General features: G+C 42.3%; 2 protein-coding genes across 2 annotated transcripts; one reads left to right on the top strand and one right to left on the bottom strand.

Moving 5' to 3' along the window:
* Positions 1–6: 6 nt before the first annotated feature.
* Positions 7–6,861, top strand: ZDHHC4 (zinc finger, DHHC-type containing 4; the record flags this gene model as incomplete). The annotated part of the gene is made up of 6 exons (XM_009578780.1): positions 7–90; positions 2,454–2,527; positions 4,212–4,390; positions 4,492–4,617; positions 5,261–5,505; positions 6,577–6,861. Coding segments are annotated over 6 exons (993 nt in total), but the record flags the coding sequence as incomplete, so codon positions are not given.
* A 1,790-nt stretch (positions 6,862–8,651) lies between these two features.
* On the bottom strand, positions 8,652–17,535 carry E4F1 (E4F transcription factor 1; the record flags this gene model as incomplete). The annotated part of the gene is made up of 13 exons (XM_009578791.1): positions 8,652–9,738; positions 10,423–10,485; positions 11,308–11,468; positions 12,729–12,927; positions 13,303–13,520; positions 14,025–14,130; positions 14,461–14,685; positions 15,218–15,384; positions 15,770–15,922; positions 16,209–16,329; positions 16,547–16,752; positions 17,148–17,244; positions 17,384–17,535. Coding segments are annotated over 13 exons (2,216 nt in total), but the record flags the coding sequence as incomplete, so codon positions are not given.
* Positions 17,536–17,762: the final 227 nt, after the last annotated feature.

Below are 17,762 nucleotides of genomic sequence, written 5' to 3'. Positions count from 1 at the left end.
TGTTTTGTTCTCATTGCCGTGGCTCTACTCTGCATCTGCTCGGGAAGGAAGGAGAGTTTTCTCGCAAGAAGTGTCACCGGTGCAAGCCAGGTAAAGAACTGAGCTTTCAGAGCGATGATCAGCTCCCGTTCTGGTGGTCTGTCCTAGTTAGTCGTGCAAAAATTAGTGCAACTGCTGTATTTCCCCTCCACAAAAAATGCTAGTGTATGTGGTTAGAGTGATAATATGGTATCTTTCCAATTTTGTCCTATTTTGACAACTGCTCTCAGGCAAGTGCTTATTGGGATTGGAAATAGAAATATGTTTCCTTTTGGCTGATGAGATCCTGGCCAAGCAGGTATTAAAAAACCACTTGTGTCTTACAGCTCCTGTTCCTGCGTGTGCCAGTCTGGCCGCCTGCAGCCACTGCAGGGTAGTAGTAAGGATGGAACTTCTCGCGATGCTAAAAGTACATTGTTCAGTGACACCGTAACACGTCAGCTTTGAAAAATTAAATAATAATGAGGCCCCAACTATTTGCAATTTTATGGTATTTCCTGCTGTCATTAAGAGGAAAAAGGTGGGGGGAGGTTTGAGAATTAAAATAGGGAGAGAGTTATAACTGGTAGCAGATATTTTAGGGGAAGCTCTTTAATGTGAGTCTGTAATAATGCTGCAGGCTCTTGTTTCCTAAGAAAGAAGGAGGAATGAAGAGCTTTAAAAGAGGATTAGGAATTGGCATTTTATTGTAAAAAAAACAGGGAATGAATTGAAAAGGCACGAGCTTATTTTTCTGTCTATTGGGCTGTGTCTGAATGAAGAAGAAAAAAAAAAAGGTGTAGCATTCCTGGAAGGGAAAGGATAAGGGAATCATCATTTAAGTTGTAAACAATATTTAATGCTGTTTACATGAGTCTAAACAGACTTTGATTTTTGCTACTAGTGTTATACTTTCTTTTCAAATTTATTATTCACCCACATTTCTTAATAGGTCCCTCTAAGAAACACATGTAACAATCAGCAATTAAAATAGTGCTGTGATGTAAAGTCACTGTCTGGAGAAAAGTAATCGATACTTGTACGCATGCAATAAATATAGGTAATCCTAAATAGTTTCTCTAGACACTGTATTTTAAATTCATTTCTGACTGTAATTAATGAAGCGTATAAGCCTGGAGGTTTGTTGAAATTGTTTGACTGCACTCCTGTAAGATCCTTTAAAGTATTCATTGTGAGCAATATGAAATAATTAACTTGCGCACGGCACAGCTGTTTCTAGCTCTGTGACAAGTCAGCTTCCACCCCCCGGTCTGTTTTCCTTGCTGCCAGTGGTTCAGTTGTGTGAGATGGTTATGTGCATTGTACAGGTCTTCTCATTCCCTCCTGCTTTTGTTATCACTGCAAGCACAAATTGTATTTGTAAAAGCCTTTTTGGAATGGCTGAAATACAGGGGATTGCTGTACTGTATGGGGGGGGGATAATGGACATTGAATGTGATGTTAGACTGTACTGACACACGTACAGTTAATTTAAATTTGAATTTTGCAATTGCATGCAAGTTGCTTTTCTATCTAGTTGTGTGTTTCCTATTGCAGTACACAGCCTCTTTTAAAAAAGACTTGTCACTTGAAGTGCCGATATGAGGCATACCAGTTAAAAGAAAAATATTTAACATCTTCTCAACTCCACATACGCTTTTTGCCTTCTGGTCTTTCACATCTGAGACAAGAAGCTCTGACTGTATGTTTTCTTTCCATGTCAGCTAGAAGTAGGCCCAGCTGCTCTAATTCCTCCACCACTGGTGGAGCAGCGTGTTGCTGTAGGGATCTGTCACCTTCTGAACAGCACAGTCAAACAATTGCGCAGTCACAGACTATTGCTGAGGACTTCGCTGAATGAAGACAGGCAGTTCTCTTCATTGCGTCTAGGTGTTTTTGAAACAGCAGTTAGATAGACATGGAGTTATCAGACTGGATCATAGCTGTAGTTGCAGAAACTGTGGATTTTTTTGTTTTGGTGGGGTTTGTTTAGTTTTTTTGGTTGGTTTGGGGGTTTTTTTCCCTTTTTCTGGAGGATAGCAGGCCTTATCCCTTTGCTTATCTCCGCTTGCATTTGTCAGATATCCTGATGAAGCATATTGTAGTTCAGAAATTGCTCAGTTCCATCCCCTGCTTAGCCAGTTACCCAGCCTATAACCTGATATAAGCTCCTTCTAACTTCCACACATTAACCCAGATACATTTGTTTGTGCCTTCTGGGCTTCCAAGAATATGGAACCTCACTCCCATTTTGAAAACCCCAGCAACATGCCTGCCTGTATTCTTAGGAGCTCAGGTGCCCCTGAAAATGAGCTTCCTTCCCAATGATATGGCTACAGTGATATATAACTGAGGAATTAGGTGACTTACGTTTTTGTTGAATGTGCAGAAGTGATGTGCAATTTAGATAACAACAGTGTTTTCATTTGCTTCAGGTATTGTCGTTTGTAATCCCCACCCAGCTCCAGAGAGTGACACACAGGGTGCTTCACAGGCTCTTCCACACAAGGTATTGCACTTTTTTTTAAATGCTTTTGACCTTATTTTTTACTAGTATTTCTGGCCACTATAGATGACCTCCTGCCACCATCAGAGCTTTCAGTATTATGCTCAGATATTCTCTCTTCCTTAGGGGTGCTTGTCGGGGATTACAGATTCCCTTTAAGGTTTGCCATGCTGTTGTCTTTCTGTTCCTTGCTTATTGTTGGGAAGATGGTACGCTGAAATATTTGAACATATTGACAAATAAAGATAATGTGGCTCAGTAGCTTCCAGTGTAACAGATGTTGGTCACGCTGGTGCGAGACTGCATCCACGAGAGAATTACAACAGACTCTCTGGCAGCTGCAGAGTGAGTTTAGACAGAGCTAGTGATCCCCATCCTCTCCCTCAAATCCCACTAGTCTTAGTCCGGAAGCTTGGATGTCCAGGTGGCTCAAGGGGAAGCTGCACAGCTGCCAATGTGCAGCCTGCTGTATTAAGGTGAATTTTGTAGCGTCCTGTCAACTTTGGTGCTTTAGGATCTGCTTCAGGAACGATTTAAATACCTTTCCTCTGGGGGCAGCAACTCCAGTATGACAGACACTTTAGGGGTGTAACATCTACGGCTGTTGAATGTGTGCTGCGGTTGTTTTGTTGCTTGCTGAGCAGATTCTCTGCTGTTAAGTTAACACAGCCCAAGAGAGAGTGATTACACTGTCAAATGTGCAGTCAGCAGCAGAGCAATTATCTGATGAGCCTGGTGTAGTTGTCATTGCTAGATTATGCTGTGCGCTGGAGGCACTTTGATCCTCCACGCACGCCCTTTGACTGCGTCACCTCATTCAAGCAGGAGATTTTTCAGTTCATGCAGAAGTCCAGTGAGATGCAGCCCTTGAGGGTATCTTCTTGTAGCCCTGCAGTTGAGAGGAGACTCCGCAGGATCCTGCTGGATTGCAGACAGAAGTGGTGTAGGAGAGAGCAGTAGAGGAGAGCTTGTCTGCAACGGACTTCCCGCTGTAGTAAAATACACATCACTATTTAAAACTCGTAATAAAAGTCCAGCAAACTGATGTATAATGCAGAGAACTGTAGTAAGTGAACATTGCTCTTCCAACGCGTGGCTTATCTGAGCATCTGTTTGCCAGGCTGCTGAAAGCTGTTGCTCAGTACGATGCATCCCAAACAAACCTGCATGTCAAATGGTTGTGCAGCTTGCCTCGCAGAAGCTGTAGGTCTGCCAGCAGGTTGGAACTAGTGTTCACCATTGCTCACCTCCTGCCACACTTATTTCGTAACAGCTGCTTATATTATTACAGTTTTTTTTAAGATTACCTTTTACTGGGGTTTTCTTTGCTTTCAGAGCAGCACACAGCAAATGTCTTCTGGCAGAATGTTTTGTGGCCTATTGCTGTGGCATATTTTGTCAGCACCAAGGGTGCTTTGTACTTGACTCTACTGTTGGAAAAAAAATCCAAAGGGCATGACAATAATGGAAGTGAATTTAGCTGGCATATTTAAAGGAGTGTATGTGGAAAGAGAAGGAGAAGCCCTTGGATGGAGAAAACACTATTAATATGCAATCCATGCTGGCCTGAAAACCTAAAAGAGGTGTCTCCTTGCATTTGGAAAGTCTTTGCTGATCACCTCTGAGTGTACTTGACCTGTAAATCAGGATGCTGAGTATTGAATAGACTGTCCCCTTTCTGTTACAGAAGCTGTTTGTTTGTTGTCCTGCACATAGCCTTGCAAGCTGCAGTGTATGGAGAATACACATGGGAAGTGTTTGTGTACTGCTGGGAGCTGCAGTTCCACCTCCTCCTCCTCCTGCTGCCCTACCTGCTGCTGGCTGGGAACATGGGCTGCTTCGTTCTCTGCTCCCAGGCCAATCCTGGTAAGCTCATGCTGATTCTGAGCTGTAGCTGTTTGAAAACGGAACCTAAAACATGTTACAAACACCATTACTTTTACTATTTTTCTTGGTTTTTTCCGCAGGTATAATAACAAAATCAAATCATGCATCATTGGTTAAGTTTTATGCATATGATGGTGTATTATTTCAGAAAGGCATCGTGTGTCCTACGTGCAACATGGAGAAGCCGGCCAGATCAAAACACTGCAGTAAGAATCTTAACTTCCTTGATAAGCATAACAGTGATATTTTTCCAAAATAATTCTCCAGCAATAACTGCAGTTCACACTACATCTGTTCCATTAGCCAGCTTGATGCACACAGCATTGTGTTCGTTTTACTGAGGTCCCAGATCACAGCTGCCCTTTGCCCATCCATGGAACTGTTTTGCTGCTATTTCTTCTCACAGAAATTACCAGTTCCAAGGGTATCGTTTGGGGTCAGGAACAGGCAAGCTTTTAAGCATCTAAAAGTTAAATGAAAAATTATCACGTGTCAAGACCTGAGTTCAGGATTTTGTGTTTCTCTTGCAGAATTTGCTGTTATCATCTAAAATAAAGCTGAGAGCTACAATCTCTACCTTTTATATGCTTTGCTAGGCAGTACTGTCAGAGAAACCAAAGTCTTAGTGAATAAAAGAGGAAATGAGATACACGTCTTTGTTTTTAGTATTGGGGTTTTCTTATGATATGCAATTGAAATTAATGTATTTGCTTAAAAAGCTATCAGCTAAATCATGACCATAATTCTCAGATTTTTTTCAGATGAAAAACTATCCTAAATTGTGTAAAAATCAAATTGATTACTTAAAAAACAAATAACTGAACTGTCTTGTCACTCACTCCTCATCAGGTTTCTGCAGTATGTGTGTACATCGTTTTGACCACCACTGTGTGTGGGTCAACAACTGCATTGGTGCCTTCAATGCAAAGTATTTCTTCCTTTACCTCTTCACACTGACTGCCATGGCTGCAACCATTGCAATCATCACAGCAGCATTTCTCATCCAAGTGGTGATGCTGTCAAATATGATGCATGGGAGTTACATTGATGACCAAGGACAAGAGCATGCTGTTGAGATTCTCTTCCTCATTCAGGTAAGTTTATGCTGTCTGGGTTATTAGCTTGTAAAAAGGTTTATCTCAGTCTTTGCTTTCAGGAATCTTGTAAGTCTGCCTGTTCTCACAGGCAGGGTGTGGACAGACTGCAGTTTTCTTACCAACTTTACACAGCTAATTAAGTTTAGAAAACTGCCATTGCAGAATACTTTAAAAATACGGGATTTTTCTCACAGCACTTCATTCTGCTCTCCCATTCTTCGGATTTCTGTCTGCAGGCTGCTTTCACTCAGCAGATCTGATTCGTAAAGAATGACTTTACATTCCAATGACTACTACTGTAGTAACGTTTAGGAAACAGTTGACAATCTTCAAGATACCTTCATGGAGATGTTAAAGCAGGACCCTACTACCCTGAACTTAGATACTTGAATATTTTCTCTCACATACAAGCAAAGGGTGACTTTGAGTCTCTCTAGCACTTGAGTCATTTGCATTTCAATCCCCTCATCCCTTCCTGCAGTATGGCAGTGAGGTGATAAGTAGTAAATGCTTTATCTTTTCCTCATCCTAGACAACAGATGTTTCAGCCTTGTACTCTTATAAAGGGATCTTGGTCAGGGAATGTTTGCTCATGTTTGAGAATTACCAGCCATTACCACTCCCCAGTATTGGAATTTAACTCAGAAAAGAACTGCTTAAACTGTGTCATGTCAGCAAAAACTGAAGTTGTACCAGATTGCAGCCTCTTCATTTGGCAGTTTGTTTTCAGATGATCTGCATTAATGACTTTTTTTAATTAAAAAAGCTACAGAAAACCAAACAAGCAAAATTCCAATATGAAATACAAACATTCAGAGATAGATGGATGTAGAAAATACTCCCACATATTAGCAAGGCTTGCAAGGAGATACGTTTCTGGAAATCTCTATGCCTCACTCAAAGATTCAGTCGGGAATGGACCATTGCTGAGCTGGATGGGGATAGGGCTGTGACCTTGTTTCTGGGGCTGCACAGTTAGGTGTGCGTATGGATGTGCATTTCAGCTGGCGTGTTGCTTCTGTGTGATTAGTGCTCCAACTTTTTAACTAAGTTATTCTTTCTTTGCAGCACCTTTTCTTGACTTTTCCTAGGATTGTCTTCATGCTTGGTTTTGTTATTCTTCTCACACTCGTACTGGGTGCATACTGCTGCTTCAATCTGTATTTGGCCTTAACCAACCAAACTTCCAATGAATGGTATAAATCCAGAAGATATGGGTGTTCCCATCATCTAACATTGCAGCCTCATGACAGACAAGTTGTCTACAAAAACATTTATTCTCAAGGAGTTTGGATGAATTTAAAGGAAATCTTTAAGCCTCCTACAGTGTTAGAAAGAAAGAAGAAAACATGAAGATGCCATTCTTTATATGTGCATTTTTAAGCTTTTTGTAAGACTTTATTTCAGTGCGCTTTGATGACCCAAACAACTTTTGTAAAAAGATTACTGTATTTCAATTAAGTAATTGGAAACTCTGTTTTCATAAAGCTGATCAGTCTTCAAAAAACTAGAGTTCTTCCAAGTTTATTTGTAACAGTACTCGAACCAGTTGTGACCTGTTGGTCTTTTCAGACGCAATCGCAGTATTGAAGCAAGCTGTACTAGAGATAGGTTCGGCTAAGGAACACATACAAAAGGGACTGGTTGTTTTTTATTATTATTACTGTTTGTATGCTGCATTATACCACTGTATAATAGGCAAACTGAGTTCCTAAGTTGCTTTGGTACATCTTAGGTAGGTCTTCCTGCATGAGACTTCACAGGAATATAGCGGTCACATGTGTGGAACTAGTAGACATCTGAATGCATGTATTTGTCAACTGTTCACATTTTTTTTTTCCCTTGCGGGAAAATAGTAACTCCCTGCTGACTGTATTCAGCTGTGAGTAACAGTTTTCAGCAGTATTCTGATTAACAATGCCTCAGCAGAGCACTATTTAAGATACTTTACTTGGTGAGATCTCTGAGGTTAAGCTTAGTCCTCTTGTTTCCTTGGTAGAGGGGCCAGTAGTGAATTTCCTGGTATGGAGAGGCAAGTTTGATCCATCTTACTGAAGTCAATCTTTTTCTGTGTGTGCACTTGCAAGGGAAGAGCTAACAAAGAGCTGCTGTGAACTTCAAGGAAGCTTCATCTTTTTGTAAGTACCTTTGTTTGGCAAATGATTAACCCATTACTGTTAACAATATGCAGAATAGGTTGCATGTATATAGCTGGGAAAAAAAACATGATTACTGGCAGAATCTTAACCTGCAAAAACCATGTTCTACTGCAAATTTGTACTAGTATGGAGCACCTTAATTTCAGAAAGGAAACTACCAAAAGTGCTACTTCTCCTTATCTGCTAAGTCTCTTTCTTGATACCTATTTTCAGCTAGTTTAAAACAACATGCCATTTCAGCCTTAGAGGCATGAAAATGATGGATTTCTGGACAAAATTTCAGTATCCTGAAAAGGGTATCAGAAATTTGATATTGAGCTCTGGACATAGAAGTCCTGGTGGATTACAAACTTCATCTTCTGGCGTTTGATATATCTGTTCACAGCTCAACCATGTCTTGTATCCTGAAAAGGGTATCAGAAATTTGATATTGAGCTCTGGACATAGAAGTCCTGGTGGATTACAAACTTAATCTTCTGGCGTTTGATATATCTGTTCACAGCAAGAGGCTCAACCATGTCTCAGGCATTTCTTTATATTTTGGGCATTTTGCAGCAGGGGAAGTCACAGTTGCTGAGGCTGTGTCTAGGGCTGCCCACTTGCGGTCACTGAACAGGCCACTTCAGCACAGCAGTAACATGGTCTTCCACTTCTGTTCCGGGATCCTCCAGGTGAACGCTGAAAAGCGCTTCATCAGTGTCCCTCAAGAAAACCCTCTGCCTTAATGGTGGAAGTCAAAAGTAAACTTACAGCCATGCAAGTGACTTCTGAAATCCCTCTAACTAGAGATCACTTGAAAGATCTCCAAAGCGTAGATGTACTGGCTGCTTCTAGAGGCTTGCGTTTGGGCGAGTCAAACACGCTGTTTTCCCCAGAACAACAATGAGGGTTTCTTAAGTACACTGTTAAGGGGCCCTGTTCTCTTTCCAGAAATTCTTCTGTTTCAGTGATAATAGAGCAGAAATCAGAAAAATATAGTAAGAACTTTAAATAACTTTATTTTTAAAAATGTATTTATTTACATGCTGAATCTGTACAATATGCAATTAAAAACCCATATATGGTTTTAAAAAAAAAAAATCATATACAATATGGCTTTACACACCAACAGACTAGCTCTCAGAGTAGCCTGTCTGGCATTGCAAGGGTACAATGATGCATTCTTTCATAGACCAGTACATAAGGCTACTTGTCCAGGATATAAAATAAAATACTGCAGTACCATGCCTTAGGAGGACTAAAGTAGTGAGGTTAAAGGCATGAAAGTTTTTGAGTGGTGGTGAATGCACACCAGAACTCCTTAGGTTTGGCTTTCTTGGTTGGTTTTAAATGCATATGATTAAGTGGTCTCTTATGAGACCCTACATACTTGCTTCACTTTTAAATCTAAACACCAGAACACTACTGTCCTGTGGTCAGAGGTAAATGCTTTGCAAAGGATCTTCCTTTATTTGAGGCAGCTGTACAAAACACTGAGACTGTCAGATATGGCCTATCAGTCACTTCCACAGTATAACCATGCAGAGGTTTTTAACTACTGTTATTTCCATTTTAAACAGAAAACGGAGTTGTACCATCCTGTTAAGCCACTTACCTATAGAAGCATTCTCTCCCTTGCTCTCTGAACAATTATAATGGCAAACTTAGGACTGATCAAATTCCCCAAACTGGAGAAAAACAGTAAGTTTTACATTAACATCTGTCACTAGCTGTATGCGGTTCATTACACAATCACAGTCTGGACTTCCACCTCCCCCTCCTGGGAGGCGATCACAAACTCTCCTGCATGTTCCATTATTTCAATGTCCTCAGATGCTACCATCGTCACTGTTGCTTCTTCCGTCTCGATGCTACCCTCCGTAGTCAGCACTGCTCCTTCTCCGATGGCGGAAGCCAGCGTCATAGCCACCTGCTCCGTGAGGCTTTCGGGGGTCGCGATGGTGATGGTGTCCGCAGCATCTGTGGTTACTTCAGAGTTTTCTGCCACGGTGACGTTCTGTACAATGATCTGGTGACCAGAGTTTGCTTGATTTACTATTTGTTGCACAACCTTCATAATGTGGCTGTCAACCTACATGAAGAGAAAAGAGGCCACATTATTTCTCAGTATACTGTACTCTCTTAGAAGTACAGACAATTATCATCACCATAAACAGTGCTTGATGACCAGCAGGGCACTACAACAAGCAGCATTTAATTCCAATTTCCTCCAGCTGTTCACTGAAGTTCTCATCACCCCGAGAACAGCAGACTCCTAGAACGTGTCACACCTCATGTTACTGAAGATGTTTCGCCAGCAGGGTACTTCCTACAGAAAGTCAAGCTACTGTTTGTAGAAAAATCTTAACAATGCGTGCCCAGACATTTAAACTGACTGACTGACTAGTCAAGAGCGTAGCCAGCCTCTGACTTTGCAGCAACCATTATTTATAGCATTCAGGGATGCCTTAAGAGGATCGTTTCCCCAGGGCTGAAGTGTTACTGTACAGTTCTATTTAGCCGGCAGCTGTGCTCTCATGTGTGAAGCCATGCAAGTCACTAGCCACCATCCCTAAGAGGATCTGGGGTTAACAGAGCTCAGTCAAACCCAGTATGACCAGTATTATGTTTTTATACAGACAGGTCTGCGAAGCTACAGAGGTAGGTAAATTAATTATTTGAAGTTGGGTTTATTTAGCATGACTTTTAGACACTAAAAGTGATTGATTTCATCTACGGCAAGTCCCCAAAATAACAGTTTATGTGGCTGCTTTACCTCATGTCTTGTTCCCTCTATTATTTCAGCAGCTTCGCTGGTCTCCATGTCTTCAGTAGCAGTCTTGAAAGACAAAATATGATGATTCCCTTTTTATATTATTACAAAAAAATCTTCTATTACCAAGATATAAGACACTAAGATCTTTTACAAAAGTCTTTCTGTTCCCCCATGATGCAGTAGCTACTCTAAAGACAACTCCTCCCTGAAATTCCCTCCAAATCCCATTATCGAGAGCTACGTAAAAGTAATGCAAAGTGCTCACAAATAACTGAAACAGAACATCCTCTCTCAGCAGGGCATGGCCAACTGGCAGATTTTTCTCCTAGTGGAGAAAAACTATGGCAGCACTAAAGCGACTCAATAAATGAACTGTGTTATTCTGCGTGGATGAGTACTGGCTCTTTGTCATGAAGGGAGAGAAAGCGAAATGTGTAATTCATTGCTTTTGGCAGCCACAGCCAGTTAAAAACAACAGAGATTATTTCAGACAAAATAAGCTAAATAGAAATGGGAGAAAGGAGTAGGTACAAGTTGAGGGAAAGCTCAAGCAAATTTGTGAGGACATGAAATCTGGTATGGTCAGAAGTTCTCAGTCTCAGCTGCCTTCTGATGAACTACTGTCCCTCTTCCCTGCAGTCTCATTTTCCTGCCTGCGTTGCATGCAGGACTTCAGAAGGGTGGTGAAGTAGGCTCAAGGTGCTCTCCTTCTGAACAAGATTAATCCTACTTACTCCTAGGGTCATGCAGGCAAGGGTAGCATCAGCTAGATCCTATTTTACCTTCTCCCAAAAGCCTAGATGAGGAACATGCACAACTGCAGTTTTTATTGACAAAATACCACGCTAAGCTCAGAATGAGAAGGCTGTTTGCCCCACTTCTTACCTCAATGATGTATTCCTGAGTGTCCGCCACCACTGAAGAAAACTCTACCAAAACAGTGTGAGGATCTTCAGAAATGACTGTTGCAGCTAAGTTGTCAGCTGACTGACTTTCCTCAGACACCATCACTTCTTCCACCTCTTTCAAAGCAAGGAGGCAGCCACCTGAATGGTATTCCAAAAATGCCAGAAAAACATAATTTTTCATAACCATCTCAAATACAGGAGTACCTGGAAAATACTATGCAGCACAAACCAGACCCCTTTAACAGGATGCCGCTGAGAAGCGACCAACAGTCAGACAACAGGCTCTCATCCCACCAAGACAGGCCAAATAACGGCCTAGGGGAGGCCTACGTGACACCAGAACAAAGACACAGAACTAAGCCTCGAGCAGAGCCACTGTCCAGTATAATTTCAAAAAATACACAACTAAATGCAGATGCGTAAAACCATATAGGATTTCAAAAGCCGTATGTGAAGACTTTTGGTCATACAGTAAGACTTTTGGTATATTTTAAGTCTCATATCTTTTCTGCTTATGCATTACATTTCAGTATCTACCTAGGAAACACTTTTTTTTTCCCTCCAGTAAACTTGTATTGTCCTTTACAATCTCAATACATCATCATCACTACCTGAAGAAGTTTGAAAATCTGTGCTTAGGAGCTAAAGGAGCAGCAGGTCTGGTACAACTAATCCAATCAAACAAGATTATCGATGAGAACTTATGCTACTTAAGACATTTTCCTTGCAGAACAACCACACTTTGTGTTTTTACAGGATTTCATAAACCCCCCAAATTGTACGAATTTAATGCCAAAAAAACCCAATTGGCAAGTTTAACCGTAACAACATGTGCCACATCGTAAGTTTTACAGTTTTCTCATCTCTTCCCCAACACAGAAATCAAGCTCTCTCTGGCATTACTTTGCGAAAACGTTCATTTTCTCCCTCTTTGTGTGTAGCCTTGGAACAGAACCACTTCACAATTCGGGGTAGGCTCTTGCACGGTATAGGGTCTGTCTTCCCCACTTAGGGCAGTGGCGACACTGCAGAGACCACTTAAGCCAGAAGTTGGAGCAGAGAGCCCACAGCACTCCTGCAGTTAGATTCTTAATGCAAATTTATTTTGGTTATCTTTATTCAGATGATCTAGATTTTGTATTAGAACTGGTTTATGACTGTTTGTTCAGCATCATTTTTGGTCAGAAAGATCACAATAGGAATATTTATTAATGTAGATGAAAAAAAATACAATGCATCTCCTTCTGATGCAACTGAGATGCAGATAAACAAGTGGCCTTGGACGAAGGTCATTAGATCATTGCCATTCAGCCAAAAAGCAGCTTGTCCAAACCCAATCCTAGAACAACACACACACACAGCCCCCGCCCCCAGCGCAGACAAGCTTTGCCACCTCACCTTTGGTTTTTAAGTGCCTGTTGAGAGTGCCGTGCTCTGCAAACCCTCGCCCACACTTGTAACACTTAAAAGGCTTTTCCCCAGTGTGATGGCGGATGTGGCGGACCAGCGAGCCCTTTTCCCGAAAGCCCCGACTGCAGTACTGACAGACATAAGGCTTATCCTCTAAATGCGTACGGAAATGAACTTGCTGGGCATTCTGTACAAAGAGAGAAGCAAGAGAAGGGCAGCTAAAGGGAAGGACAAACTCAAGCAAGCAGTATTTTAGCTTCCAGGGTAAAAGTCAACATCTTTGAGGATGACTTCTCATGTAAGAGATGATAAATACTTGGTTTTATTATTACTATGTAATTTTTTCACACATGAAGGAACAGTTTCTTCACAAATGTGAAGGTTTTATTAAGACTGTCCCTCTTTTCCCCACTAAACCAAAAGCTCCTTCTGGAGCTTCTGCTCTTACAAGAGGCAGGTGAACTGGCATTGGTTCTTTCAGGAGCAAAGCCTCCTAACTTCTCCCAAACCCTGGCTCTGGAAAGGAAAATCTGAAGGCAAGCCTGTTGTGAGGGAGGCATACCTTTGTCTTGTACCGCTTGCCACACTTTGGACAGGAATACGGCCGCTCATCGGAATGGACCCTTCGATGCCCCTTCACATGTGCAATGGTCTTGTAGAGCTTGCCACACTCTCCACAGCGGAAACGGCGTTCATTCACGTGCACTTCTTGATGCTTTTTTAGCAGGTAGCCCTTCGTGAACTCTTTGCCACACTCCTCACACTTAAAAGGCTTGTAATCTAGAGACAGAGAGAGAGAGCACAGATGGTTGATACAACCAGCAATAGCAAGTATCTAGTACATGCTGTAACAAAATTCTTACCAAAAAAATTAGCCCGGAGAAGGAGGGAAATTATATTTTCAACTGCATGTATGGGCTTTGTCTCATTCATAAGTGAATTCTGCTCAAATGTTGCTCTTCAGTGCCTTTCAAGCAGCAGTTCCAGCCTATCAACCTGTTCTGCCTCGCTAACCTTTTTATTGGCCTCGTCACAAAATTCTCCTTTCAAGGATGCAGTGCAGGCCCTGAAACATGGAAACTTTCTTTTTTTAAAATGTTTCTTTTACCCTCTATTCTAGAGCCAAAGTCAACCTTTTCATATTTGTGTGTTAAGCATCAGTTGATTTTGCACGGCTAACGGCCATGTAAAGGCAAGGAATTTGGAACAAAGAAAGCTGTACTATGCATAAGATCATAGTAAGACAGTGCATTTTAGATAACAGCATAAACAGTAGAACTTTACCTAAATGACCTTTGATGTGTGTTTCAAGGGAAGTAGCTTCACTGAAGGCTTCATTACAGTGAGGACAAAGGTAACTTTTGTACCCGTTTGTCCTTTCTGCATCTGTCTATTGGAGAGAAAATAGTACAACATAAATATTTTTGTACTAGTGTGTACAGTAAGTATTGCTAACCAAATTCCCAGCTTTGACAAGAAAGAGATCTATATTGTTAACAGGAAAGAGAGAGAGCATGCGTGTGTACTAACACTACACTTAAAGCATACGTGAAAAACGTCACTATGAAAGTACACACAAAGTGTGTGACACAAAGACCCAGGCACAGGGAGAGATGCGCTGAGGATAACGTGCAGGGTGGTGAGGCTAACAGTGCTGTCCACAACCAAGTGCAGGCAAGAAAGATTAAAAAATTAATCTATTTATGGAATACAAACATACAGACTCCGCTTGTTCTACTTCAACACACTGTTCCCCACATGGCTCCTCTTCTTCCACCACTTCATTTTCTAGTTCTTCCGTAGCAGCTACAGCAGGCTCATCTGGCTTTTGCATTTCCTCCATAGCGACTCTCTCTATCACAATACCCGAATTCCTCATGGCCTGCCTCAGCAGGTTCTCACTGTTCACTTCCCCCTCACACGGCAGCTCCTCAGGATGCGATTGCTGAAGGAATAAACAGTCCAGTAATCGGTACAACAGTAACACAGTTAGCCCTTTTTTTAAAGCAACACTGCTACGCCAGTCATTCTCTCTAGGGTGTCTCATGCTGTGATATAGCGTTAAAAGATCAACAAGGGAATGATCTTGGACTGGGGAGGAAGATGAGGTGAATCTGTACTCTGAAAACATACAGTCCGAGGGATGATAAGCCTTTGCTCCTACCAGAGAGTCTCGTAGCAGGGAATGCTCAACAAAAACACCCTCTCACCTTCTGTATCACTCAGTACGTGGTGGTGAACCCTACACGTCCCCCTGTATGCTATACACGTGCTGCTAAGCTCAGCAGCAGCAGATGGCCAGACAAGAGCAGAGTGCCTTCTATGTTCTCAGATGAAAAAGAAGCTAATTAACCATTTACTTCCACCACACGGATTTATTCTCAGCACTTAAGAAAATTTTGTTTCTGAGGTGAAATACTTCAAAATACTTCTTTGCATAAAACACATGAAGGGTATTTAAGAGAAGTGACACTCACATCTTGGTCCAGGGATTTCGCATCTACAACAGGAAGTTCCTGCATTTGGACGTGGACTTCATGAAGAACGTTGCCTTTTGCGTCTGTCACAAGATGAATCACGGGGGAGGTCTCGATGGATTCACTTGCTATTGATGAAACGGTGTCTGTGTTGGAACTACAGGATCCTTCAAGAAAAGCAGCACAATGAATCACTTGGTGTACTGCCACCCCTCACCAATTTGCTGTGCCCTACACAAAATATGAATCACTTGGTGTACTGCCACCCCTCATCAATTTGCTGTGCCCTACACAAAACGTGTCTTAGAATACGAGGTGCCTGTTAAAGCCATCTTTGTACCAGATTCTCAAACATTCTTCACAGTCAACGCTTGGCTACACGCACTTCAGGTTAACAGTTTAGCTCTATAAATTACTTTTTCCTATATAAAAGATACAAACTGAATACTACAGCAATATTTTTTTCATAAATGAGAAAGAATTTGTAGTTCAAGTGCCGGGAGCATGCACAGTTTTATCAGACGCAAGGCAGGTATGGGCAGCATCACTGACCTGTTGGCAAATCATCTTTATTGACTACAATTTCTTTGTTCATGTTGAAGCGAATTTTTTCAGTGCAAGGTGTCAGAGATTTCAGGTGCCGAGTCAAAGCTCCCGATTCCCGGAAGCTTTTCCCGCATTTCTTGCATTTGTAAGGTCTTTCATCTGGAAACGACGAGAATCGAAACAACAGTATTAAACTAACCACGGCCAGTATTAGCTCTGTGCGACAGACCGCTAGAAGAACGCTTTCAGCTTCCTACAGCGAGCAGACCGCGCTTAACCCAGAACCTCGTGTTGCCTCCCAGCACCCCACAGCATCAGGGAGCTCCGTGGTCTCAGCTCAGCAGAAGACGGAAAGCAGCAATAAATTCCACTGGAAGGTAAGCTGGATAACCACACACAGCGCACTCCAGCAACAAGAAACTCTTATTTTGGAGAACTGTCTTACCAGTGTGACGCCGATGGTGTCGAATCAGAGACCCTTTTGTCCTAAAGGAAGTTCCACAGAGTTTACATTCATAGTCCTTTCTGCTGCTGTGAGTGATCATGTGAGCTTTGAGGATGCTGGCCTACGGAAAGAATTTCATTTTAAAAGAATGTTCCAAAGGGTTAAGGATTTTACATTTCAACTGTGAAGAACAACAGTGCTCCTTCCGAAAACAGAACTGTCCTTTTGGAAGCGTAGCATGCAGGAGAGAAGCACATTGTTACCAAGTCTTGAGATGCCTTGGTTAACAGCTAGCCTAAATAACTCGCTAACCTGAACACAGTAGAAGTGATACTTACTGTTTTAAATGTCTTCTGGCATAATTCACATACATATCGCCCTTCTTTGTTAACCAGCAGCTTAACCTTTATCAGTTCTGTGGAAATATCCTGCTCCTGATCATCAGGGTTGCCTTGCTCCTCAGTGACTTCCCCATCAACGTGACCATTTGGGTTTTCAAAAACATGGTCTCCTGCGACAATGACTTCTTTGATGTGTCCACTACCTGGGAAAAGGATTCGAAGACAGTTACGTTCTTTACAGAAGAGAGCTTTACACGACTAGAGCAATTTACTGTTTCAGCATTTCATGCAGTAGGAAGGAGAAACAGTTACTTTAAACCTGCAGCATGGGTCTTTGCAAAGTTCTCATTATCGCAGCATAAATATTAAAACAGACATTTCTGGAATGGAGTTTCAAATCTAATTTGCATTAATGCAGAGAGAATTGCAAAGCTGGCCTAGGGATGCCTCTCTCACACCTCTGTCCCGCGTCCCGGTGCTCAGTGACACAGAGGTGCCGTTTACCCAACTACAGCGCAGATCAAACAGAAGAGGACGCTGGACAAGTAAACTGTTCCTAACCCAGCAGGGGTACGAAGGCAAGCGTCTTGAAGCTCACCTACTATAGCAGATGCGTTGCCGATTTCCTCTGCTATTGAAGATGCTTCAACAACTATATGAGCAACAGTTATCGACTCCTCGACAGAAGGAACGACCTGCTGTAACAGATAACATTTTAGCAGAAAGGTTTTATTACCTTTAAAAACATTGTATTCTGTTCTCTCCCCTCCAACCCAACAGACCGTTGCATCCTAATTATTTTCAGCCACGGCTCGAGGAGAAGCCTGCTGTCACCTTTTGTACTTCTTGGTTGAGGAGACCTGCTGACGCAGCAGCAAGAGCTTCTGGAGCTCGCTGGCAGACCTTTTGTAGTTTGTGTTGCACAAATTCCTCCAAGGAGGTGAACTCCGACTGGCAGCGGCCACACTTATGCACATCATCTTCATCTACGATTTAAAAGTCAAGTCATCGGTTTACAAAAATACGGCACGTATCCGAAAACTTTTGTCCCGGTGAGCTCCCATGCCGGGAGAGGAGGGAGCTGGGGGGATGTGTTGCCGAAGGGTGTTTTCGCTCCTGCAGTGAGGCGGTTTCTGGAGCGGAGCGGGGCGGCCCCCCCCGGCCGGGCTCCGGGGGTCCGCTCTCGCAGCCCGGAGGAGGGACCGGGCGCCGA

This window comes from Fulmarus glacialis, unplaced genomic scaffold (genome assembly GCF_000690835.1).
Source record: "Fulmarus glacialis isolate BGI_N327 unplaced genomic scaffold, ASM69083v1 scaffold16430, whole genome shotgun sequence".
NCBI classification, from domain to species: domain Eukaryota; kingdom Metazoa; phylum Chordata; class Aves; order Procellariiformes; family Procellariidae; genus Fulmarus; species Fulmarus glacialis.
Note: the sequence above shows the minus strand (reverse complement) of the source record. Positions and strands in the feature narration are given on the sequence as shown.